At 42.7% G+C, this 27,281-nt stretch overlaps 1 protein-coding gene across 2 annotated transcripts; it reads left to right on the top strand.

The window, feature by feature from the left end:
- The first annotated feature begins 3,601 nt into the window (after positions 1–3,601).
- Positions 3,602–13,199, top strand: gps1 (G protein pathway suppressor 1). Of its 2 annotated transcripts, none has more exons than XM_063904157.1 (14): positions 3,602–3,770; positions 6,002–6,094; positions 6,385–6,566; positions 6,775–6,939; positions 7,201–7,336; positions 8,202–8,279; positions 8,423–8,483; positions 9,057–9,142; positions 9,823–9,917; positions 10,011–10,116; positions 10,233–10,313; positions 11,132–11,269; positions 11,339–11,473; positions 12,845–13,199. In XM_063904157.1, the coding sequence occupies exons 1-14, from the start codon at positions 3,687–3,689 to the stop codon at positions 12,917–12,919; spliced, it is 1,515 nt and encodes a 504-aa protein (XP_063760227.1). In that variant the 5' UTR covers positions 3,602–3,686; the 3' UTR covers positions 12,920–13,199. The 2 variants fall into 2 exon arrangements, with proteins under 2 accessions (XP_063760227.1, XP_063760226.1); XM_063904156.1 differs by having other exon boundaries at positions 9,057–9,151.
- Positions 13,200–27,281: the final 14,082 nt, after the last annotated feature.

Here is a 27,281-nt window from a genome sequence, read left to right as displayed (position 1 = left end):
CTCCACACGTTAATCCACCCACTCTCGGTGACGCTCGTGCCTCTGCATCACGTGCGTGACATCCTCAGCGCATACTCAGCAGAGGCATAGATGAGGCGATTTCAGACGATTGTTTTCTAGCATTAAGGCTAATCAATTCAGCTGTTAAAATACTCCCTAAGACCAGTGTCCAAGTATAGTAATAACAATGTTAAAAGCTGCAAAGAGAAGTCAAAAGTATTAGGAGCCTTGGGTTTTAGTGATTTATGAAGTCACGCACATTCAGTTCTTGTATTTTTATAATCAAATCCTAAGAAAATGTAGGCCTAACATAAACTTATCCAATTAAGCAGTTACCATATATTTCATCAATAATATTGAATACATAATGTGATAATAGCACAATAGCAGTTCCTTTCTGCATAAGGACTGATTTCTTTGCTGGTCTACTTTCAGCAGTCTAAAATTGATAAAAGCTTACTTCTGCATAACATAACATTTTAGAATTAAAAGTGGTATTTCTGCTTTAAAATGTTAGGTCAGGTAAAATATACCATCTTCAGCTGCTACTATCGATTCTTGACTGAAACAGAGAATAACAACATTAATACAAATAATAATAATAATCTTAAAGGAGACATTCTGCATTTTCATCATTATTTTTTTCCTAACAAAACCTGTAATTATTTATAGGCCTAATTTGACAACATTTTGCATGCTGAATCGTTCCCTACAAAGAAGGTTTTTTTACATGTATATTTCATATAGGCATCATACTGATACCAATACCATAACTTAAGTGATCTGAGTACTTCATCAACCACTGGTATGATGTTAGACGGCGGTCCTGAAGATCACTGTCAGTCAAATGAAACACTGACAGCTTATTGGCTATAAATAACATTTATAATGAGGATTGTGAGCTGTGACGTGCAGCAGAGGACAGTAGGTGCTTAGACAGCATTTACAGGAGCGAGAGAGAGAGAGAGAAAGAGAGAGAGAGAGAGATAGAGAAAGCAAGCACACAAACAAGACCTGGGGAGCAAAATTAGGCCAATACACCTTAAAATCACCAGAAAGCCCAGCAGTGCCAAGCGCTAAGCAAGGTAAAGAGACCCCTCGCTCTGCTGGTCCTGATGCTAATTTCACTTCCTGACCTTAACCCTGTTATGCCTCAGGGCAACCCTGACAACATACAGTATCAATCAGAGTCAAACAAGTTATAAAACAACAGAAACACAATTACATCACTAATCAGAAGCAGAGACAAAAGCACCAAGCAAAATGCAGAGCTATCTGACCCTAAAGAGACAGTACTCTATAGCAGACTACCTGAGCACATGACTGACAGTACACAAAGGACCACCCTAACCAAGTACACAAGTGAGGACAGTATGGCCTATTCAAAGAATCATATAAATATTTCAATATTTCCCTAATTTTAAAAACAAACATCCTGAATTTGACCACAAAAAGAGCTCCGCAAAATGTAAATCCTATCAGGAGAGCACAGTCTGGCAGCAGAATATCTTTTTTACTTGCCCCAATCTGAGGACGAAGACTAATGCTATGCGGTGTTCATGCAGTTACCAGGGACACAAAGGACACACTGGAAAAAGTGTTCAACTTTTTGAGATTACAGTATGAACAGATTCACTAAACCAGTAAATGATCCAACTAATACATAAAATGATAAAGCATATAATGCTCAAATAATAGCATTACTTTTCAATCTGTACTAATGAAAGAACCATTTCCCATAGGCTAACCTATTCATATAGCTTAGACATTTTGGGATCAGAAAGTTATGATGATATTATCAATGGTGTTACTTAAATAGGATTAATGACACATTTAAGAGAGAGATGGTCAGAAATAAACCATCCAAGACAGATAAAGAACAACACTAATCAAATACATATTTTATTAGGATTAACCACGCAAGCAATAAGGTATTGTACATAACTTCTGTTTGATACAGGAATTGTGAAACATCCAATGAGCTATGTGTGTGTTAGGCAGAATTAGTCTTACGTGAGGTGATATGCTGCTGCAGAGGACATCTGAATCCAAATCAATGTGAGTCCACTTCATTTTGAACAATTATTAACTGATAAACATTTTTGTTTAATTCCAGGTCAGTAGGAGATGAGGCAGCTAATACATTGTTAAAAATACCTTCTAAACAAAGAGAAATGATATTGCTAAACATGAGATAAAGAGGGTGCCATGCCCTGCATCTCTCTCTCTGCTCATTTGGTCTGCTGTGCTCGGCCTTGTCTCCTTGCTCTGGTTCTGCTCTTGGCTCATTTACACTTCATAGTCTCTTTTTAAACAGCTTGGCTCAGTTTCCCTGCTCTCTTTCCACAATAAATTACTGAAGAGCACCATGAATAATAGAGAAATTTGTTGTTTTATCCCCTCAATTCCTCTGGTCCACACGCCAGCCCGTAGATGGAAGTGATGCACATACAATCTAGTTTGCCAACCACCATTACAAGTCAAAGAAGAACAAGACCCACTTTGACCCACTTGGCTACTAGACAGGCAAATACAATTAAGTAAAGATGAGGTTAAATCCATTATTAAAGATTATATACACCAACTTTCCAAGAATACTGGGACCTCAGTGACACAGGAAGATATCTTTACAGCATTCAAAAACACTAGGGGTAGGCAGAAGATGGAGCAGGAGCCCAAGGGAAGAGAACGTCATTTCAAGTTTAAGAATATGACAGACAGGACTAAATCCAACACACCACATAATTGGTAGGCACCCCAACTGGACTGTGTACAGATTGTAATAAACTGGAAACTGTTTAAATATCTCTTGATAGACTGCCACAAATATGGTGACAAGAGAAGAGTGTTAGTTTCAGGGTTCGCTGAGAAACTCAGCCTTGGGGTAATCTGCTAGGGAGACCATCAGACATTCAGCCTGATAACAAATGTATAAAAGAGAGCAACCAGAATTATAGAGAGAATTTGGTGTTTTTGATCGGTGTCTTTGCCGCACCGTTGTGACGAAAAGAGAGCTGAGCCAGAAGGCAAAGCTCTCTGTCTACCGGGCCATCTTCGTTCCTACCCTCACCTATGGTCATGAAGGATGGGTCATGACCGAAAGAACGAGATCGCGGATACAAGCGGCCGAAATGGGATTTCTCCGCAGGGTGGCTGGCATCTCCCTTAGGGATAAGGTGAGAAGTTCAGTCATCCGGGAGGGACTCGGAGTAGAACCGCTGCTCCTTCGCGTTGAAAGGAGCCAGTTGAGGTGGTTCGGGCACCTAGTGAGGATGCCACCTGGGCGCCTCCCTAGGGAGGTGTTCCAGGCACGTTCAGCTGGGAAGAGACCGAGGGGTAGACCTAGGACCAGGTGGAGGGATTATGTCTCTTCACTGGCCTGGGAGCGCCTTGGAATCCCCCAGTCAGAGCTGGTTGATGTGGCCAGGGAAAGGAAAGTTTGGGGCTCTCTGCTGGAGCTGTTACCTCCGCGACCCTGACGGAAAAGCGGGAGAAGATGGATGGATGGATGGATGGTTTTCCTTCCAACACTCCAGTCCGATAGATGGCGGTAATGAACCTATCCGGTGTTTGCCAACCGCCATTTCATCTCATAGAAGAAGAAGACAGCGGCGGCGAAGAAGAAGAAGAAGAAGAAGAAGAAGACCCACTCGGCTGCTACAGTGCACGCCGCAAAAAGCATCTTTATGATATATCCCACCCTAACGTTAACGACACCCAAGTCTGAAAAACGGAGCATGCCTTTGCCCGTGCAAGTTTTTAACTTCCAGGTAAGTCTTATCCATCACTGTTTTAGACTTTAACAACCAGCCATTCTTACTGCCAACTGAACATGATGGATCTTCATTGGCTATGTTGTAACCATAGCTAGCTAAAGCTAAACAGTAAGCTACATTTAAGTTCATGTTTAAATTAATCATTTAAGAGCACGCAAGACCACCATCATCATGTGGGATGATGCGTATGATTTATTTGCGGTAGTATCTAAATAATAACCTGAATGTGAAGTTTAAAATCTGTGGCTAACGTCTAGTGCAACCTAACATTTAGCTTACTGGAAAAAAAATTATAAAAAGCGCAAGCACAATTAATAACGTAAACATTATTTACACATAAATAATCATTTGAAGTTTGACCCTTCGACTTCTGTAAAACGATAAAGCATGTAATAATTTTAGTAAAACATTTCCAAATGAGTTTAGAACTGCAGGCTAACAGCCGTCTGAAGGCCTCCATTATAACATAATGACGAATTTAGCATTGTGATTCACTTAACCAGAAAAAAACACTAATACAGCTAACCTGTAGTTTATATAGCTGTTGCTTTTGAACACATATCCTATATTTGGTTCGTCACCAAAGCAAGACATTGCATTTACTGAAGAACAGTGTATGTTTATCATTGTAGCCTGTAGCTAACGAAAGCTAGCATTGACAAGCCAACTTCCTGTTGTTAGCAGTTTGTCACATTAGCTTCAAGCTAGCATTACAACGGGCGGCTGAAGCCAGATGAAGCGTAGCGCCATATCAACAGTCAAGATGTGCTATTGTCATATACAGTATAACAGGCAGATGCACTGTACAATGACACGAAGGCAGCCATCCACATTTACATACAAGACAAAAACTAACATATAAGACACTTTTAAATGTGAGCTGACATACATTAAGAAAGAAAGAAAAAAATACGGTGTTTACAATTCCTGTCCCAAAATTAAATTCCCAAAAGTGCTGCATGATTTAAAAAATAAAGATATATATAAACAGCAGGGGATGGTATTGTGTGTAAATATTCATAAGAATAGACATTGTAAAACAACATAGTGACAGACAGTTTTAGGCTGTGGGTCATGACTGGGATAATGTGTCCCTTGTTGTGTTGTATACTACACATACAAATGCATACTAATTAAATATTTAGTTTGACAAGAATAAAACTAAATCTGGAAAATGTATTTCTTAATCCTTTGGAACTCAAAAAGAACAATTATGATAAATTAACACAAAATTGATAGAGTAGGCCTATCTTAGTTGTTAAACTAGACAATACTATATACAACTTATTGTGTGGACATGTGGGGAAATAGATACATATATATATATATATATAGATAGATAATATTCATCCAATAAGAATTGTAAATAAAATCATGTATAAAGAGCTAACAAACACACTCTTTATCAAATCAAAGGCAATAACATTCGCTTGACTTCAATACAGTTTGAATCAAGTCATCATGATACTCATCAAAGCACAACAAAACAACAATGAAACAAATGGTATCCAAACAGTGAGGTCTGACGTGTGTTTTAAGAAGCAATAAGTAAGAACTAAGGCAACGTTTCATCATATTGCAGTCAAACGTGTTAATGTATTTAATGACTGCAGCAAGGTGTATAACATTTATTAAGATTAAAGAAATGAGTATTCACTTCTTCACTTGTTAGACACAAATTGCATAAAAATAATGTTGTTTATTTCTGTAGGCTATGTGTTTGCTGTGTGTTGTTGTTTTGTTTTTCCTGCTTATGTATATATGTTTACATTATCACATAACAATCAAATCTAAATTCAAAACATACAACTTCCAGCAAGAAATTTGGCTTTGCAAAGGTAGCGTTTATTTAATATAAACAACTAACATTGTCTTAAAAAGCTATCAAAAATAAATAATAATGCTTTGCTTGTTGCCAACCAGACTTCCTGTGTTGAACAGGGAGGCTGAAGACCTGTTGACATCAGTACAAATATTTTTTTCTCACACCACCGTTCACCAATATATTGACGGCTATTATTACCAAACCTGCTTTTGATGCAGTTTTATAGTTGTGCTAAATTATTTGGCGCACTCATTCAAAACTGACTTGAGGTGTCTGTTAGCTTTTTAAATGTATGAAACCTTTTTAAATGTAATCCTAGTATTGTTTTGAATTATTTTTGGATATAATGTGGATCACGTGTTGTATTGTGATATGTGCTAACCTCTGCTGTGTTTCTCAGGGATCTGTGGAGCCCATGCAGATAGACGCCGACCCTCAGGACGACCAGCAGAATGCTCCGGACACAAACTACATCGTGGAGAACCCAACACTGGTACTGACCCGGAACACTTTTATTTAAACACAATAAGAGTCTTGGACCTTTCACATTCAAGCCTACGATACTGGTACCTGGAATGTAAATACTGGAATCCAAAAGGCTCAGTGCTTTTCTAAAAAATGTAGTTTGAAAAGTCTTGGCGGTAGTTTAAATGGCGGTGACCACAGTTTATCTGTTTTGCTGGGCCATGTGACTTAGTACTGTTAGAGAGGCGTTGTAATTTTTTGAAGTAATGACCATGACCTTGTTTTGACAAGTTCTTTCCTCTGCCCCTCCCTCTGTAGGACCTGGAGCAGTATGCCACCAGCTACAGTGGGTTGATGCGCATCGAGCGGCTTCAGTTCATCGCTGAGCACTGCCCTCAGCTCAGAGTGGAGGCCCTGAAGATGGCACTCACCTTCGTTCAGAGGACTTTTAATGTGGACACCTATGAAGAGATCCACCGCAAACTCACAGAGGCCACCAGGTACTACAGTCATTGATCCTCTGAAACAAGACCGATGATTTTGGAGAGGGCCTTTTTTCATTGAGTGCCATCCTGATTTAAAATCAGATCCTGAGCAGCTTAACAGTGCTCTATTACTCCGGAGGTTGTGGTGGTGACTGTTCGCACTCTAAACCCACACTCTTTTAACCCAACATTAACTTTTGTGTGCATTTTTTTTCCCCTGTAGGGAGGTGCAGGGTGTGCCTGACACAGTGCCTGAGGGTGGGGTTGTCCCTCCGCCCCTGGACTCTGCCTGGGCTGAGTCCACCAGGAAGAAGGCTCTGCTCAAACTGGAGAAACTGGACACCGATCTGAAGAACTACAAGGGGAACTCCATTAAAGAGAGCATCAGGTACAATGGCCCAATGAAGTATTTTAGCGTCAATATTAAGGCCGGAACAATTCTGAACAATAACAAATTGCAATTATTTTGGCTGCTTTTGGAACTGGGATATGATTTGCAATGTTAGAGTGAATGCTGATTTTTTTTTTTTTTTAAACATCATTCACATTACCTTTGAAAACATTTCTGCTCAGTCCTTTCGGTCTTTTTCCCTTAATCTCCTTCCTCTACTTGCATCTCACCTGACTTCTGTTATGCCCCCCACCACAGGAGAGGCCATGACGACCTGGGGGATCATTACCTGGACTGTGGAGACCTCAGTAATGCCCTGAAGTGCTACTCCAGAGCCAGAGACTACTGCACCAGTGCCAAGCACGTAATCAACATGTGTTTGAATGTCATCAAGGTACGTGCATACACATCATATGGCAGTAACCATGGTAATAGCTATTGTTTGGAGTTATTGATGCTGGCTATGCTTCACTGGTTCAATATGGATATGGATATATTCCGTACCCTTGTCTTTATGTACTGCCTGAGTACTAAGCACGCTAACCCTGGGGTATGGGTTAAGTTTCAGGTTCAAGTTTCTATGCTTTTTGCCACATAACAGAAGCGCAGCATGGGGTAGGAACCACGAGTACCCCTTTCTACGAAAGCGGTTCCAGGGCCAGTTCAGAGCTAGTGCCCGATTTAAGAACCAGTTCTTCCTGTTTCCACCGCAGTGGGGCTCTGAAAAAACGGTTCATAGTTGGCACCGCTCGTCTAGAGCCAAATACGCCAGGCTTATGTTGGAGCGAAGCCTTAGCGCTGACCAAAGGGAGTAGAACGCGACCACACACTTATATAAAGTGAGGCAACACTAACCAGGCTTAGTGTGATGCTGTCTATTTTTACCTTACTTTTAATGAGTACCGTCAGTAAACAATGAAGCACTGCACTCTGGGAAACAGTAATACATCGGAGAAGTCGTGATTTAATTTAATCTGGCTTCGTATGATTAAAAGCAACATGAGCATCGACCCTAGGCTTTCCGCCATTGTCGTTATTTTGAGCGGCGTTACCAAGAAAATCAGAAACTGTGATGTCAGTCGGGCTCTGGGCGGTGGAAGCACAACTGGGGCCGAAAAGAAGAACTGGTTCAAACCAGAAGAGCACTAACACGGAGCCTAAACGAGAACCGGTTAGGTGGGAAAATGGGCAGAGGAGCAGTTTCAACAGTAAGACTACAGAAACAAAGCTGGACTAAATCCTGTCCTCGCTGCCCACAGGTTAGTGTCTACCTCCAGAACTGGTCCCACGTTCTGAGCTACGTCAACAAAGCAGAATCCACGCCAGAGATAGCAGAGGTGAGCGCCGCCCTCACGCATTCCAGGACAGTGTTGGATGTGAAACAAACATTTGTTTTGAGACACAGCAAGCCTTTCTTTGTTTCCCAAAGCTCTTCACTTTTGATGCCTCCTGTTTCAGCTGTTTGTTTCTTTTCTTTTAGCAAAGAGGAGAGCGAGATAGCCAAAACCAAGCGGTCCTCACCAAACTAAAGTGTGCTGCAGGTAAGACCGCATCTCGTTTTGATACGAACCAAGTACAACCTAAAGTTGAGTTCTATGATAAGCTTAGTAAGTAGTTTTTGGGTAGCTAGGAAGAATACATCTAAATGGAAAACTATTGGGAGCATTAAGAAACAGTGACGCATTATCAAATGGCATTTATAAACAGTCAGGCCTGCAGGGTTCTGGGAGTTTGTTCCAGATATTTGGAGCATAATAACTGAAGGCTGCTTCTACTTGTTTGGTTCTGACTCTGGGGACAGAAAGCAAACCGGTCCCAGCAGGATGATCTCCACATATTAACGCCTCTTCATGATTTTTGAAGCATAAATGCATCGCCAGAAGTACAATGCTAACGTTAGTTTGTAAAGGAACTGCATCCTTTACTTGTCAGCCTCCACCGTAGAAGCTTCAGACATTCCCCAGGCAAGTATTTAATGTTGCAAAACAAAACTTCCAAACCTCTTCAGCTTGCAGCATCTAACATGTTCAACAAAGGGTTGACCTGAACACCAGGGAGCAGAAAGGTCCTGCACTGCTCTATAGAAGTTGTCTAACCTTGTTTATCGTTTAAAGGACTGGCAGAGCTGGCCTCTCGAAAATATAAACCGGCTGCCAAGTGCTTCCTGCAGGCTTCCTTTGACCACTGTGACTGTCCTGAGGTGAGTGATGTAAGCCACCTAACTCTTCACTAGATCCTCTAAAGCAACTTCATCGACCGGATCAAAAGAGATCCTCTGTTTTGTGCAACACCGCCTTCTGAAGCTCATGTCATGCTTCAGCAGGCTCTGAAATCCAAGTTATGGTTATGATCAACTAACATGCATCGTCTGCTTTAGTAGAAGTTACTCTTAACTGGCATATAGTTGTTTGCTGCTATGTTAATGATCCTAATATCAAATTGAGACCTTTTTCAAACTGTAACAGTGAATGGAGATCTACCCAGCAACCCAGTGATCTGTAGACTTCAGCTCCTGTCTTGTTAATTATCCTGGTTTTGCTCAGTTTGACATTCTAGAAATGTCCTTGTACTTTGTTTTAAAGACACCTCTGTCTCCTTCTTTTTGAAACTGCTTGTTTGTTTAGTAGCAGTAGCAGTAGCAGCAGCAGCAACTCTGGGCTCCATGCTAGCTCCAACAGCTTGGCAGAGTCACAGCAGGGTCAGACATAGCTGCGGGTCAATCGTGTAATAAATAGAATACTTGGGAGAATACTCTTTTGATTCTTCTTACTTGGACTGCTGCCTCACTCCATCTACGGCTGAAGGTTGGAGTCACGATCACATCATCTACAACCAAACCCTAAACTGTGTGTGTGTGTGTGTCTGCTTGTGTCTGTGTAGCTCCTGTCCCCCAGTAATGTAGCTGTGTACGGAGGCATGTGTGCTTTGGCCACGTTTGACAGACAGGAGCTCCAGCGTAACGTCATCTCCAGCAGGTAGGAGGTGTTTTGTGAACCGTCACTGAAAAATGTCTTGGTACATTTAATAAATAAATGTGTCTATGGTAATAATGTTTTGTCTGTCCTCAGCTCCTTTAAGTTATTTCTAGAGTTGGAACCTCAGATCCGTGACATCATCTTCAAGTTCTATGAGTCCAAGTATGCGTCCTGTCTCAAGCTGCTGGACGAGATGAAGGTTAGCAGGAGGCTGAGGCGTCCCACAGTGAAGCAGTCATGATGTAATAATTGTTATGATTTGAGTTGATATGCTTGGATAAGTGACTGTGGTGTGTTTGCCCCCCCCCCCTCCAGGATAACCTCCTTTTGGACATGTACCTGGCCCCACATGTCAAGACACTGTACAGCCAGATCAGGAACAGAGCCCTCATTCAGGTGAGACACGCATTTCAACATCAGGAAAATAAACATTTTAAATTTTGCTGACAAAAAAAAGTATTTATTAAAAAGAAGAAAATACTACATCTGTGTGGAGTGCTGACAATACTGTGACCGTGCTCACAATAATACCCCAAACAAACAAAAATGTCCCAATTTCTTCATGTTCCATATTTGATTATGTCATTTCAATGTGTCCCGGGCGCCTGGCTGGAGAAACATCCCTCAATTTAGACAGAAACCTGGATACGGTTTACATTATTAGTTAAAAAGTAGTTATTGTAGTTTTGGGCCGATTTCGGACTGCACTGAATGTCAATGTCAGGAGCTCTCCAGGGTGCTGAAACGTGTTGCGGGTGTATTATCTGGGAACTGCTCAGAAACCTCCTTTACTGTCAATATACCAAAAAAGATAGCGTTTCTAGTTTCCTATCGTGCCAGCATCTGCACTCTAGATTTAAACTGGCTTTAGTTGGCTCAGTTATATTATAGACAGTAATGTTAGCCGGCAGCGCCAGAATTCCCTCGAGTCTGCGAGGGTTCATTTTTAGTCCATTCTTAAGTTTTTCATAAATTTTAGAATTTGGCCAACATTGACCCACATAGCAAGCAAAGAATAGATAAAACAAAGCAATAAAAGTACAAACCCAAATACCCTTTATATAATACCTATAAATGGAATGAAAGCTGGATGCAAATAAAATCAGGGTGCAATGAAAGTTTTACGCCTAAAAGAAGACGCTGCAGCTCTGTCCAGCTTAATAAAATAAAAAGATTTAAAGAATGTGTGTGTGCGTGTGTGTGTGTGTGTGTAGTATTTCAGCCCCTATGTGTCCGCTGACATGACTAAGATGGCGCAGGCCTTCAACACCACAGTAGCGGCTCTGGAGGACGAGCTCACTCAGCTCATACTGGAGGGGCTCATCAATGCTCGCATCGACTCCCACAGCAAGGTGACGCATCAACACACTCACAGGACTCCTCCTCCGTATGAAGCATTACTAACTGCTACTTGCTGATAGATCCTGTATGCAAGGGATGTGGACCAGAGGAGCACCACGTTTGAGAAGTCCATCCACATGGGCAAAGAGTTCCAGAGACGAGCCAAAGCCATGATCCTCCGAGCGGCTGTGCTCCGCAACCAGATCCATGTCAAGGTACGAACATCTCAAAATTGTATATGGGTATTAACCACTGGTGTCCAAACTATATATATATACTAAACAGTATTCATGTGATAATACGACTCATTTTTTTAATATCTTCGGTCAATTATGGTTAAAAAAAAAAGTTCAAACAAATCTTGGTTGATTTTAAAGAAAGAAAAAAAAGAGGCCCGTCTTTTATTTGCATAGTGAGCTTGAAATATACCTTCATATTTCCGCTTATTATCAGCACTCTGAGGCTTCTGTTTTAAGGAATGAGCTGCCAACCGAATAAAGTAAACCATACGGAGAGCTGTGATGTAGGCTGTTTATTAAAGCATATTCAAGTATAATTTGCTAACTTTTTATAAATAAAACCTTAGGAGGCAATAAGTATACCTTAGAGGGGCCAGCCCTTGATGTGATTTTCTGTATGGGATCCTCAGTGAAAATAGTTTGGACAACCCTGGTATAAACCCTTTGCCTTTGCTAATGAAAGAAAGCTAGGCTAGGACGTTTATTTTAATGTTAAAACAATAACAGGGATGACAATGCAAAAAGCTTAATGTCATTATTTTAGCTAAGGATAGTGGCTTACAACATTAGCATAGCTAGTTAACGTAGGCAAACCATGGATGTATAACAAGAACTGGATACAGCGTTAGAGGCGGGGCCTCGTTCATTCCTATTCGAGCTGCTCATTGGCGTATGAAGACAAAATGGACTGAGATTCTCCAGAGCAAAACGTCACAAATTACCCATCATGCCTGGCTTTCGAGAGCATAGAGCAAGTGCAGTTGAGTTTCCCCTTAAGCCCCGCCCCTGATCTCCCGCTCTCGGCTCAGTAGAATGAATGGAGAGAGAAAATAAATCTGGATTCAGGTTTTAGCGCATTCTACATCTTTAAGGACCTAATGTTTGGCCACTACGAATATTTTCTCAAAGTCCCAAGCACTTCCTGGGGGCTTGAGGCAAACTCATGCAGGCACATTTTTGACTGCTTGACGTTTTGCAAATACAAAAAGTGACAGTTGTATGTAGGTTGCATTGTTTACTGTGGGGTGATGGGTGGAGGTGGCTTATCCGAAAAAATGAATGCATGCCGTTGTGTCCTGATGGTCAGCTCTGGTGTAGGAGGGGGGTTGCCAGTCTATAGAATTGATGTGTTCGATTTTTGCTTTTTTCAAGTTTTCCATCACATTTCTCCTCCCAGAGCTATTTAAGGGTCCTCCTGTAGTTTGGTATTGCACACTCACACAGAAGACACACATTAGAGATGGATGCAGCAGATCCGGACCTTAATATTTATTGGATATTTTCAATGAAACGGTTAAATCAAACAGAGAGCATCTGAACTTAACTGGTATTGTGTCTCACCCTCAGTCCCCCCCCAGAGAAGGCAGCCAGGGAGAACTGACACCTGCCAACAGCCAGACAAGGATGAGCACCAACATGTGAGGAAGGGAGGTTCGCCCACACATCCATCCTCACCAATCCCCCAAGCCCCACCCACTTCCTGTTTCTCTGCTGAAGACACAATATAAAGACTTGAATGTTTCTGGAAGGATCTCTGATATCCACTGTCAGCTGATGGATCCTCTAGAGATCTGGACAAGAGGAAAGTGTGTTTTGATGCTCAGCGCTGTGTGTGACTGTAGGAGATGCTCTGCTCACACATGATGGAGGCCTCATGAACAGGAACAAGGTTTTAAAATAAAAACACTTCCCGAACCATCCACTCACTGGCTTTTATTATTGAAGCTCTGTTGTGACGTTACATTTTATGTCTTGCACATTTAAACATTGACCAAGGGGCTGAACAGGCAGAGAATACAAAGCAAACTGAAAATAATAAATGTGTGTATGACATGATTAACATATAGTAATTAATTACAGCTCAAGATGTCATGCTCAGCATTCAATGCCATCGTGGTGAGCAGTCTTCAGCAGCGCCTGTAGCGTACTGTAGGGAGAGCACTTTCCATATGAATCTGTTCCACAGGCGAGGGCACCCATTGAATTTTGGGTCCGGTTCTGGGAACGTCTGGAATCAGTTCCAGAGGAAGGGGGGAGCTGCAGCGAAGGCCCTGTCACCCTCAGGTCCGGAACTATGTCCTGATGGGCTGCAGTAGATTAGCGTAAATAGACCTGAGGCAATGTGTGTGTGTGTGTATGTTTTGTTGAATGAGGTCACTGAGATAGGGGGTTGTTGATGGATTTCTAGATGAGAGGTAATTTTTTTGAAGAAATCAATCCAGTGTTTGATGGGGAGGTGGTGGAGGATAGGGGTGATGTGGTCGGAGCGTCGGGTGGAGGTGAGCATGCGGGTAGAGGGGTTTTGGACAAAATGCAGTTTTTTGACTGTATGACGGTGAACCAGAGAGGATGCTGCCTCAGTAATCCAGTCGGGATGTTATGAATGCATGGAGGAGAGTTTCAGCAGCAGGGGATGAGTCTGATACGGGCAATGTTTTTGAGGTGGAAGAAAGCAGTTTTTGTGACCTCGTTGACGTGAGGGAGGAAAGTGAGCGCAGGGTCGAGGATGATACCAAGGTGACGGACTTGAGTTGAGGGGTTGACATGGAGCCGTCAATGTCCAGAGAAAAGTCCTGGGAGGAGGGGGTTAGCGAGTTTGGTCAACTAGATAAGGTGGCAAAAGACAACCTTTTTAATAATGTTTTATAAAATCAATCGTGAGTTTTTCCAGTCAAAGACCAGTGGCTGCAGTTTGAACCAACCACATATGAGAGGGACGCCAACACAGTCAGCTAATGGGTCTGGTATTACTAACAGAACCAGGGTCTCTCTCCTCTCTCTGTACTCTTGAGTCTCACAGCAGAGCTCCGGGTCAGCCGAGGTAAACGGACCACGTTCAACTCTTCTTTCCGTTTAAACAGGCATCAGCCCAGGATGATAGTGGCATTGTCAATGTGTACAACAAGTAAAATATTACACAATGAATCGTGTTTATGGGATGATATGGTGTAGCGTAAATACACTCGGCATGACTACCTTTGTAGAACATTCAATGATGTAATACTGTGTTACGTGGTGCTGTAATATATGCAAAATATTAGTTTTAAAGGACAAAACTGTCTAATAATAACCCTTCATCATGTTGGATTACATTGTGCTATGGGTTTATTGTTAAATTAGTAACAACTGGGTTTAGAAATATTGGGAAATAAACTGGAAGTTACGCAGACAGGGTAAATTGGAGGGAGAGTTTAGCTGACAGTAGTTCTGATTGGGCCTGTAAGAACATATGCTGGGTTCAATCCATTTAGCGTATATTATTTGTCCATCCTGCATGCCCTGTGATACTGGATAATGTTGGGTAATACAAACTCACATTTTGGGGATTGAAGGTTCTTTAGCACACTGTAATGATGAAGGTCCCTACTCTGAGGCTTAACTAAAACGAGCTGATTAAACTGAGCTTAAACTTTGGTGTAAGGGCACTTTTGTGCAGCTCCAATGAATTCATTGTTTTCATGGGATTTTATTTTAATTGTTTTTATTGATGTTTGATTGATTGAACACAAGGCACATGCAAATGCAGATGTATAATTAAACAAACAATTAAAGTACATTTATACTACCGTATCATAATGTGTCATTGTGGTACATATAATGTGAATGTTATCAAGGTTCAAGGGCAATCTTAGGTCCCGAGCTCCTCCAACATATAATAGGACATAAGACATGTGAAAATAGTGCTAAATGAAACAGTAGTACACACATCTTCACTCAAGTAGAAGTACAGATACTCGTGTTTAAAAATATTCTGATAAAAGTTGAAGTACTGACTAAACTTCTTCACTCAAGTAAAAGTAAAGAAGTACGGTCCTTGAAATGTACTTAAAGGTCCTGTATTATGCGACATGCACTTTTTGCTGTCTTTTATACATAAATATGTGTCCCCAGTGTGTAAGTATAGATATGGCCCTACAATATATTGTTCAAATATAGCATAATAGGAGACCTTTAAGTTAAAAGTAGCCATAACTACCAACTGTTTTAAAGAGTCCTGGTAACTGGACCTCTCTTTATATTAATAGAACATTAAAGAACTTCTATTTTAAATTCAACCCATCGTGCTGTCTGTTTGACATTAGTTTGAAACAGCAGTGCAATGGATCTAAATAATGATCACGCCACCAAATGCAGCTCAAAACTAAAATAACCAGTCCGTTTTAAAAATGTAGGAAATAGAAAGTACAGGTAAAACAGGAAAAATGTACTTCAGTACAGTAACAGTATTTGTACTTCACTCCCACCAATGGTTGCTAGGGTGATTTGTTCGGGGGGGTGGTCCCACAGAACCTCCAGTGCTGATCAGCTGGTGTGCAGAGGCTTCATCAGAGCGAGGGTGGAGTGTGTCTGACCCTCACACACACACACAGATCCCAACAGATAGATAACTATAAGGTCATTCCTGGGCTCAAACCATCTCGGCCGCTCCCCTCTGTAAAACAAACAAAGAAACAAACAAAACAGGTGGGACTAATATAGAGAACACATTTACAACAGGCTCAACATAAATCAAATAATAACAATGAAATGATATCTCTGTTATGAAATAAATCATTGCAAGACCATGTGCATGCATACAATGAAAATTGACCCTAACCCCCCCCACCCCTTATGTTATTGTTTTGTTTTGATTTGTGTGTTCCTTGTCCTTGTATTGTATCGTTGTCTTTACTATTTTGTCTGTTTTGGAAAATATACTATTTAAAATCAAATCTAAATGATAAAAAATAACATGTATGTCAGACGCAGTGACAGCCTTCCACTGTCAGAGCAGAACAACAACAACAACTAGTATCTACTGTGATAAATGATAATAACAAATGTTATAATATATATCTGACATTTTTATATGGTCACTTTTGTGTGTGTGGTACAGAGCTGATCCTCTGGGTGTCAGTGTTGGACAAGTTTCTCCTCTCTGTGCTCTGTCTGCTGGACGGACTCCTCAGAGAGTCTCAGTCTCAGCCGGCCTCACACCACCAGTCTGAATCACTCACTCAAAGCTTAGAGATGTCATGTGCACAGCAGCTACAGTGTAGATATGGCAATGAACTTTTGAAGTCCCGGGCTGCTTCAACAATGCAACATGATATACAACACATAAAACAATAAGAATAGTTCAAGGAGAGTAGGAATAGAATAATGCAAGAGAATTTTGCAAGACTAATGTGCAGTTCAGATTCAGACATTTTTCATTCCTTTAAGAGTTCAGGAATGTTTCCTCAAGGTTAATTTATTGTTACTATAAAACACAGGGCTCCACATCCAAATGCAGTTCTGGCTTATTTTGATATGTGGATTAACAAGACTCAGTGATGTGTCAGGGAAGGAGCTCATGCATATGCTACACACAACAATTAAAGATATCACAAATAGAAATGTGATGTGGCAAGCAGTGATGACAGCAGTGAATGGGCGTGGCAGCCGGTTCTGCAGAGGCTGCAGGGTGCGGAGGGGATGCAGAAGTTTGGATTTTATCAACACTACTCATGTCAGATCTGTTCTTCCTTAATACTCTCTTAAAGGTCCCCTATTATGCAAAATTCACTTTTTGATGTCTTTTATACATGAATATGTGTCCCCGGTGTGTAAGGAGACTCACAAAGTGTCAGAAAATACAACCTCTCTCTTTTCCTCCTTACCCACATCTCTAAAAACGGGGGTACAAACGAGCTGATCCAGATTGCTGCAGATTTCATAAGGAAAATGTGGGCTGGCTTTACTTTGAACTCCAGGCAACGTCCCACCCACGTGACAAATCCCAACCTATCGTCCCCCATATACACTCGCGAGCTGAATCCCCTCCGCAGCACCTCTGTGTGTTCAGCAGGATGTCTGCAGGAGGGACTTAGAGTAGTTGTTTATATAATACATATACTGTCTCTGTTCTAGTGGTAAACACTGAGAAGTGTTTCAGAGATAGTGCTGGATGTGGTTTGGAACATGATATGACGTTTAATCACGGCAGCGTTTAGCTGAGTTTCTCCCGGTAGAAAACTCTCTTCAGAGGAGAGATCATGACGCTCCAAAGGGGCGTGGCCAGCAGCAGCTCCAAAGGGGCGTGGCCAGCAGCAGCTAGTTCATTTAAAGCTACAGTCACAGAATCAGCACTTCAGGAACAGGGCTGAAATAGAGGGGGATGAGGCATGCTACAATGGGGGATCTGTTTGTATTTTGAGCAAAACACTTCAAATATGTATGCATTGTATAGATATGGCCCTACAATATATTGTTCAAATATAGCACAATAGGAGACTTTTAAGTTGTTTGTCAAAAATCCTTTTAATATAATTATAAAAAACTGTAATAGAGTGTATTGTATACACATGGACAGTTCATTTAATAATGCCCAGGTAGTTTGTGAAGCATCTGGCTCGGCCCCCTGGAAAAAAAAACTGGGTCAGGCTTTATTCTCTAAGGTCCACAGGGTGAGGCCACCTGGGTCAACGATGGTGGAGAGGAGGTTAGCTCAGCTAGACCTGAACGTGACTTCACATGGTCCCTGATCCATCCTGCATATCTGATATAGTCCGCCTGTCATCATACAGCCTGAGAAGCTTCCAGCAGGACCCTGAGAGTGCTGCAGAAGCAAAACACAGGAAAATGTTCTCATTCAAACATCAAACTCTGTGTTAAGGCTTGCAAGGAACCCAGGTCCAGAGCAGAGACAGGAGGCAGGAGTTTTAATCACAATAATGCATTTTATTCACTATTACTGGGCTGTAGGCAAGGGGGTCTGGGCCAGGGAAGATAGACGGAGGAGGGAAACAGAGGCCTGACCAAGTTGGGGAGCTCAGGGAAAAGGGCCAGGAGGAGCCGGGACAGGGTCCAACGTTGGAAGTGGTCTTGAGACAGGAGTCAGGCTGGCTTGAAGTGTAGTTACAGAGTCTACGATCTGGCGAAGTGTAGGAGTCAGGGCAATCTTATAGCAGAGGAGATTGGATTGTGGACATCTGGCAGCTTGGCTCCGACACACCTGTCTCCACTCCTGTAATCATGGTGGAGGCCCATGACGCTCTGTAGTACTCATCATCAATCTTCACCTTTCTAAGAATCTTTGCCCTTTGAAATAAAAACTACACTCACAAAGTGAATGATAACCGGACTGATGAGACACTTCCTCACAAGCCTTTGCAAATTGAACCGACACTGAAAGATAGATTGTTGCTGCCGCTTGGGTGTGTTTTTCAATCATAAAACATCCCATAATGCACCCCTCTGAGGATTCTAGAGAAACCCTGGGACAGAAATGAGGAGAGCTTTATGAATGGTCGAGAATCTCTCTCTCTATTATCTACCTCTCTGCCACTGGGCTCCTGAAAGTTCTGATGACTTCAGTCCGAGCCCGCTGACGCCAGCAGGGAGAAGCAGCTCTGTAACGGAGAGCGTTTACTCTCCTGTGGTTCAGAGAGTAACTCAGACAGACAGATTGATAACTACTACATTATGTGGGGCAGACTCAGACAGACTGATAACTGCCGCTCTGACAGCATGCAGAGGAAAGGACTTCTGGGAAATGAGACACAGAGACATGAAGAGACAGAGGACAGGGACGAGCCAGCCTGAGGAAAAAAGAAAGATTCAATTATACAATATAAATAATTAGGTAAACTGTGCTTAGCACAATTGCATACCTCTGCAATGCAAGAGTAAAACAGGCAGAAAGTGTAACATTAAAAACTGATTCAAATGGAACTTTATTTCAACACAGACAAAAGGCGAAAAGGGGGGGGGGGGGGGGCTTAGCTAGATAATTCCAGACTAATTTGTTATGTAATTAAAAAAGGAAATGGGCTACATATTCACTTCTCACCAAAACAACCTCCCGAGACCACCAAGGCCAGGGGTGTCCAACACACGGCCCGCAGGCACAAAACCGGCCCCCCATAAATTCCAATCCACAGGATGGCAAAGTGTAAAAATAACAAAGAAGACTTTAACGGCAATTCTCACAACTAGTATGTATATTGTATGTAAACATTTATACATTTGAGAGGCAGGGGGATAACTGAACCCTCTTTCTCAATAGTCCCCTCTTTAGTGTATGGGGGGTGCCAGGATTAATACATAGATGTGGAAATGAATGTAAAAAAATTCTAGATCTTCAAAAATTTGTTTTAACCATAAAGTAAAATACTATCTCACTATGATCTGTACCTTGTGATGCGTAAATGAAAACTAAGGCATCAAATCATCAAAATTGCACTTCTTTTTCTTAACATTTCAGGATGTTCATAATGTTTTGTAAAAAGATGTTCATTCAACATTTTCAGAATGTCCTTTTAGCATTAAAACAAAGGGAAGCAATTGGAGTAGTCATCATTTGTTACATTATATTATAAGTTATTACGCTATGATGTGAGTGGTACGGTCCAGTTGAAATCAGATTTAGCTGTATGTGGCCGTGAATTAAATAGAGGTGACCCCCCTGACCCGGGCGCAGCAGAGTTTGGGTAAGCCCCTCACTCATCTGAGCTACACCATGATGGAGAAATAATTGGAGACGCACAGGAAACACTGAACCTTTATTTATTTGATCATCTCACAATAATCACTTTCATTTCGTAGTTCACCTTCTGGTTTAACATATAAGCACTGTGGCACTGCTCCTAGCACTAGGATGAGTTGCAGAGGTCAGACGTCACCGTGTGTGATGAATGAAGAGGCTTTCATTAGAATGCTACATTCCCATTAACTTGCATGATCCGTGTTTGTCCGTCACGTTCTGTCGTTTTAGTGAAACACTGACAGGTGAATCACGTTAAATGTTGCAGCTGCAAGGTATTGTGGGACAGCATTATCGCTTTTCCTTTCGTAAAGGTGTGTCCAAAGCTGAAGGAGATCAAAAATAAAGCATTGAAGCTCCTTTCCTTTCATCAAGAGGATTCAAACAGCTCTGATCCTGGCTGCCCCTCACGTACTTCAGGAACATTTCACTCCGTGAGGAACCTTCCTCTGCAAATAAGACTATTCTACCCCGACCGGTGTGTTTCAGTCTGCTCCGGTCCCCTAAACACACCTCCTGTGAACGTGTAGAATCTACCTTAATAATCCTTTCATGGAGTTCAGCAGGAACACTCACATTTTACTACAGGAAATAGACTACTGTCGTAAATATTATTAGCCTCACATTAACTGTTGTTATACCTATTAACAAGAATCTATATACAGAGGGAATGCTGGAGGAGCCACAGGCAGAACACTGGGAATGAGCACAAATAGACACAAACATTAATAACCACTAATATCCAGGGGTCAATGATGTCATCTGACTTCCTGTCAGAGGTGTTGCGTTCTACAGAGGAGAAACACAGGCTGACAACAGAGACAAGAGGCAGAAAGGGACTGCAGAGGAGGATGGAGGACAGAGACAAGTGAAATGACTACAATGATGTGGAACAATGAGCGGAGTGACTAACAACATCGGTTAGAGTGAGTCAGGCATCGTAACGCAGCCACGCTGACTCACTTGTCTTTTATTATCTTTAATCCACAAAGCAACATAAACAAATGATAGCATGTCGACGGAAATCCAAAACAGACTTCTTAAACTAGAGTGACAAACTTTATGGAACTACCAGTGTGTGTGTGTGTGTGTGTGTGTGGGGGGGGGGGGGGGGGGCAGAGCGCATCTTGTGTTAGTGTGCGCGAGCGAGAGAGGGCGCACCGGTACCGTGTTTGTTGTTGTGAGCATCTGGAGCTAGCTGCACTAACGGATATGAGGAGCTGTTTCTACAACAAGGTGGAGGAGAGTCCTCTCCTGTCAGACTGAGAGGCTCTGATAACCTCAGCTCAGTGAAGGTTTAGATCAGGGCTATTCACATTTTGGCCCGCGGGCCACATGCGGCCCAGAGGCAACACCCGAGTGGCCCAGCCCTTGGTCCCACCAGAAAGGCAGAGTGAGAGCCGCATATTCAAAATAAATAAAAAACATTTCGGGAGTCTTTAAAAATCCCTACAGTCGTACAGACCTTGAATGCAACACTCCGCGTATCCTAGCAACCCATAAATCAGCGCGTTTTTGTTGACAGAAGTGGTAGTAGTCGCCGGTAGTAACAAACATGTCTTTCTCAAAGCAGAAACGTACAGTTGAAAATGAAAACCGTCGGTTTAACCCCGCCTGGACTGATAACTATCTATTTATATTACCGCCAAGTTTAAATGGCAAACCGATGTGTTTAATCTGTAATGAGTGTGTCGCGGTTCTAAAAGATTACAACGTGCGGAGGCACCACGTTGAGAAACACCCGACTTTCCGCACAAACTTTCCCGAGGGATCCCAGGAGAGGGCTGCAAAAGTGCAGAGTTTGGTTGGATCTTACAACCGGAGCTGTACTACCATGGTAAGGTCATGCACAGCCCAAGAGAGAGCTACAGCAGCTTCCCTTCGAGTCTCCTGGATCTTGGCCAAAAGGAAAAGACCGTTTACAGACTCAGAAACGGTCAAAGACTGCATGCTGGCCATCGTGGATGAAGTAATAAATGACGACAAAATTAAAACGAGTGTGACATCTGCTATTAAACATGTACCCATGTCAGACACCTCAAACATTCGAAGGGTGGAAATTCTTGCCACAGATGTGTTTGAAACACTGTTAGAAGACCTGAGGAAAGCTGAGGTGATGTCTATAGCTGTAGATGAGTCCACAGACAAGATACCGCACAGTTGTGCATATATGTCCGTTTTTCTGATGGGAATTGCTTCCGAGAGGAACTGCTTGGTCTACTGCCGCTGGAAGGTCACACAACTGGCGAGATACTGTTTGAGAAAATTTCAGCTTTTTTCAAAGACACTGGTCTGGATATGAAGCGTGTGTGTATGCTTGTGACTGATGGGGCACCATCTATGGCAGCAAAAGTTTCAAGGTTTCAAGGTTTCAAGGTTTCAAGGTTTTATTTGTCATTTGTCAAAAGTGAATGGTTTGGCAGCACGTTGGTCTGCTGTTACACCAAGGATGATATCCTTGCACTGCATTGTGCATCAGACGGTGTTGTGCGCAAAACTAAGCGGGGAGCTTAAAACGACAATGGACAGTGTGATGGCAACAATTAATTTTATCCACTCCACATCAAGCCTCCAACACCGCTTATTCCGCATGCTGCTGTCAGAAATGTCCGCTGAGCACGACCTGCTTCTTCACAATGACATCAGATGGCTGTCGAAAGGCAGAGCACTGGAGCGTTTCTGCAATCTCAGAGAGGAGATCACAACTTTTCGCCGCAGCAGCAAGCAGAAAAAGGCAGAAACACACTTAAATCGCATACTGGTCGACAACTTCATGGCCCATGTCTGCTTTCTGAGCGACATATTCAAACACCTTAACGACCTAAATGTGGGACTACAAGGCAGAGACAAAACTGTCACTGAACTTGTGGAACAGACGCGCGCATTCCAAGTCAAACTGGACCTTTTCGCGACTGACTTGACCACAGGCCGGATGCTGCATTTCCCGACATTCCGCAACTGCATCTCATCCCCGGCACAAATCGCGGATACGATGAAAGAATTTATTGCGAGATTGAAAGAGAACTTTGTCGGTCGATTCGATGGACTTCCTCTGCCCACAGAGGTGATGGACTTTGCCAGAGACCCGTTCACCGCTGCAACAGGAGGGGACTTATCCACCAGAGCAAAGGATGTGGTCCCTTCCATTGACGAGGGGAAATTCATTCTCGAGCTAGTTGACATGCAGTCCTCCATAACCATGGCAGGGGAGCTTCGCACTCACGGGCCTGCAAAGTTTTGGACTGAGGTCAATGTCCATCAGTTCCCTAATGTTAGGAAAGTAGCAGTTATCATGCTCAGTATGTTTGGATCAACATACACCTGTGAATCAAGCTTTTCACACATGAACCCAATAAAAAGCAGCTCTCGCTGCTCTCTGACTGACAGCACTCTTCACCAATGCCTTCGGATTGCATTAACATCGTATGAGCCAAAAGTCAATGCTCTTGTTCAGAACAAAACATGTCACTTCTCCCACTAAGAAGGTCATCAGATTATAGATTACATATCAACATACACCGATCAGCCATAACATCATGACCACTTGTACAATCTAATGTGATCAATACAACAGCTCTGCTATTAATTCTGCCTTTGCAAAGATAATAATAATTAATTAAACTACATGGTGATTATTTAAGTTGTATTTTGAACTGGTGTTGAACTGGAGTGCATTATCTTGAGAGGTGTCTCCATATTTTTGGCCCTCTGAATCTTAGTAGGGTGGCCTAAAAGAGACAATAGTAATCACCAAATTAATATAATTTAATTTGGTGATTATGTTATGGCTGATCGGTGTATGTGGGAAGTGTAACAAAGCCATGCCTAATCACAGGTGTTCCCTCAGTGTGCAGTAGTAGACGTTATATTCATGTGTTATTTACTGTTAGTTACTGTTATCACTTGTGTGGGTTTATGCACTGATAGCTTTGATAGAATTGACGGTTCCTTTTAATTCTGTTACATGCACTTTGTGATGTGCCTGGGTCATATATGACCAAAATATTTTTTTTTGTTTCAAAATGGATACTGGTGTTATTTGTAATACTTTGCACTATTTAATTTTATGTACGTTGACATGTTCCTGGGTAAGATGTGAGCAAATGTTTTATTTTATTCCTAAAGGGAAACAAACGTCACTGCGAATGTGCACTAGTTTGTTTTTATGCACTTTGAGATGTTCCTCGGTCAGGTATGAGCAAAATGTTTATTTTTTTATTTCAAAAGTGGAAAAAAGTGTTGCTACTGCCAAAGATTTTGCGTAGTTATAGCTTTTTTATTTTTGTATGTACTTTTGATGTTCTTGTGTTAGATGTGACCACATTTAAGAAGGAAACAATGAATAAATATTACTTGTTTTTCAATACATTCATTTGTGTTGTTTTAAAATGTGTTATTACCTGCTGCTTACTGGCTGCCGAGGATGTCTGGCCCAGCTCAATATCTTGGTTTGAAAATTTGGCCCAACTAAATTTGTAATTGAATAGCCCTGGTTTAGATAGTTATCTTTAGTCTAAAATATCTCAGTGACTCTCAAACGAGTTGTTCACCATTTAATACTAATATTTCCAAATAATCACACCTTAAGAATACTATTGTACTTATAAAAAAGTAACAGAATAAAAAATAACATGCAATCATTCCAACGTGTACTATAGGACAGTTAAAGTAAAACACAGTTTAAAATGGGATTAGTAATTAATAATGCATAAATAAAAAATACTCTCTGTGTAAAATAAGATAAGAACATCTTTAAAACTTTTTTACTGGTGCTTCCCAGAAGGGTGGGTGGGAGGCCCTGAGGCAGACTCAGGAGCACAGACACATTCACAACTTTGAATGAACCGAAAAAAACAAATAAAATAAACAAGTTTAAATCAACTGGAGGGGCTTAATTGGGAGGAACGCCCCCCCCGATCGGAACCGGAGTGGTGGTTTGTTACTGGACTTCTGTGCTAGTCATGGATTGGCCATAACAAACACCACATCGAACATAAGGATGCTCATAAGTGTACGTGGTACCAGAGCACCCTAGGCAGAAGGTCCATGATCGATTTTGTTATCGTATCATCGGATCTGAGGTCACATGTTTTGGACACTCGGGTGAAGAGAGGGGCGGAGTTGTCAACTGATCACCATCTGGTGGTGAGTTGGGTCGAGTGGCAGGGGAAGCCTATGGACAGACCTGGTAAGCCCATACGTGTAGTGTGGGTGAACTCGGAACGTCTGGAGGAGTCTGAAGTCCAGGAGGCCTTCAACTCACACCTCCGGTGGAGTTTTTCAGGCATCCCTGTGGAGGCTGGGGACATTGAACCCGAGTGGGCGGTGTTCAAAGCCTCTATTGCTGAAGCTGCGGTGGGGAGCTGTGGTCTCAAGGTCTTAGGTTAAGGGGCGGTAACCCTCGAAACTCCTGGGGGACACTGGTGGTCAGGGAAGCTGTCCGACTGAAGAAGGAGGCCTTCCGGGATATGTTATCCCTGAGTACTGCTGACGCAGCTGCAAGGTATCGACAGGCCCGAGGGGGAGCAGCCTCAGCCTTGGCCGAGGCAAAGCAGCTGGTGTGGGAGAAGTTCTGAGAAGCCATGGAGAAGGACTTTCGGTCGACACCAAAGTTGTTCTGGAAAACCGTCCGACACCTCAGGAGGGGGAAGCAGGGAACCATCCAAGCTGTGTACAGTAAGGATGGGACGCTGTTGACCTCAACTGATAGTGTGTTAGGGCGGTGGAAGGAACACTTTGAGGAACTCCTGAATCTGACAACTCCGCCCTCTATGTTAGAGGCGGAGCTGGAGTATGAAGGGGGATCAACTCCAATCTCACGGGGGGAAGTCACTGAGGTAGTTAAACAGCTCCACAGTGGCAAAGCCCCGGGGGTGGATGAGATCCGCCCAGAAATGCTGAAGGCTCTGAGTGTTGAGGGACTGTCATGGTTGACACGTCTCATCAACATTGCGTGGAAGTCGGAAACAGTACCGAAGGAGTGGCAGACCGGGATGGTGGTTCCCCTTTTTAAAAAGGGGGATCAGAGGGTGTGTGCCAATTACAGAGGCATCACATTACTCAGCCTCCCAGGGAAAGTTTACTCTAAGGTGCTGGAAAGGAGGATCCGGCCGATTGTCGAACCTCAGATTGAAGAGGAACAATGCGGCTTTCGTCCTGGTCGTGGAACGACGGACCAGCTTTTCACTCTCACAAGGATCCTGGAGGGGGCCTGGGAGTACGCTCATCCGGTCTACATGTGCTTTGTGGCTTTGTGGGGGAGGGGGTCTGCAGTTCGGTGGGCTAAGGATAGCACCACTCCTTTTTGCAGATGATGTGGTCCTAATGGCTTCATCCGTCTGTGACCTTCAGCACTCACTGGATCGGTTCGCGGCCGACTGTGAATGGAGCTGGGATGAGGATCAGCACCTCCAAATCTGAGGCCATGGTTCTCAGCAGGAAACCGATGGACTGTCTACTCCAGGAAGGGAATGAGGCCTTACCACAAGTGAAGGAGTTCAAGTATCTCGGGGTCTTGTTCTCGAGTGAGGGAACAATGGAGTGTGAGATGGGCGGGAGAATCGGAGCAGCGGGAGCGGTACTGCAGTCGCTTTACCGCACCGTTGTGACGAAAAGAGAGCTGAGCCAGAAGGCAAAGCTCTCTGTCTACCGGGCCATCTTCGTTCCTACCCTCACCTATGGTCATGAAGGATGGGTCATGACCGAAAGAACGAGACCGCAGATACAAGCGGCCGAAATGGGATTTCTCCACAGGGTTGCTGGCATCTCCCAAGGTGAGAAGTTCAGTCATCCGGGAGGGACTCGGAGTAGAACCGCTGCTCCTTCCCGTTGAAAGGAGCCAGTTGAGGTGGTTCGGGCACCTATTGAGGATGCCACCTGGGCGCCTCCTTAGGGAGGTGTTCCAGGCACGTCCAGCTGGGAAGAGACCGAGGGGTAGACCTAGGACCAGGTGGAGGGATTATGTCTCTTCACTGGCCTGGGAGCGCCTATTGGCTATGGTATGTTATTGGTTGTGGCCATATTTCAATAATTAGTTAATTATTGAAATATATACAGCTCTGTTTTATATGGGTGTTGAGAGATGTATCTATACAGTAGATCTCTTAATTTGCTCTCAGTTCACCAGATTGATGCATTTAACTTCAATATTTAAACAAATCTTCCCGGGGGAGCAAGCCCCTGTACCCCCCTAGAGGATATGAGGTCCACCCCCCACTTAATACATTTGTATTCATTATTTAAGTTTTATATTGTGTGTTCTTTGGATATTCTATTGAT

The sequence above is a fragment of the Eleginops maclovinus genome, chromosome 16 (genome assembly GCF_036324505.1).
Source record: "Eleginops maclovinus isolate JMC-PN-2008 ecotype Puerto Natales chromosome 16, JC_Emac_rtc_rv5, whole genome shotgun sequence".
NCBI lineage: Eukaryota > Metazoa > Chordata > Actinopteri > Perciformes > Eleginopidae > Eleginops > Eleginops maclovinus.
Note: the sequence above shows the minus strand (reverse complement) of the source record. Positions and strands in the feature narration are given on the sequence as shown.

Bases quoted from the DNA above. Each gene is read 5' to 3' on its own strand.
- gps1 (XM_063904156.1), top strand. From the start codon at position 3,687: ATGATATATCCCACCCTAACGTTAACGACACCCAAGTCTGAAAAACGG. The intron at 3,771-6,001 runs GTAAGTCTTATC...TGTGTTTCTCAG, and splicing joins TGCAAGTTTTTAACTTCCAG to GGATCTGTGGAGCCCATGCA. The intron at 10,314-11,131 runs GTGAGACACGCA...GTGTGTGTGTAG, and splicing joins GGAACAGAGCCCTCATTCAG to TATTTCAGCCCCTATGTGTC.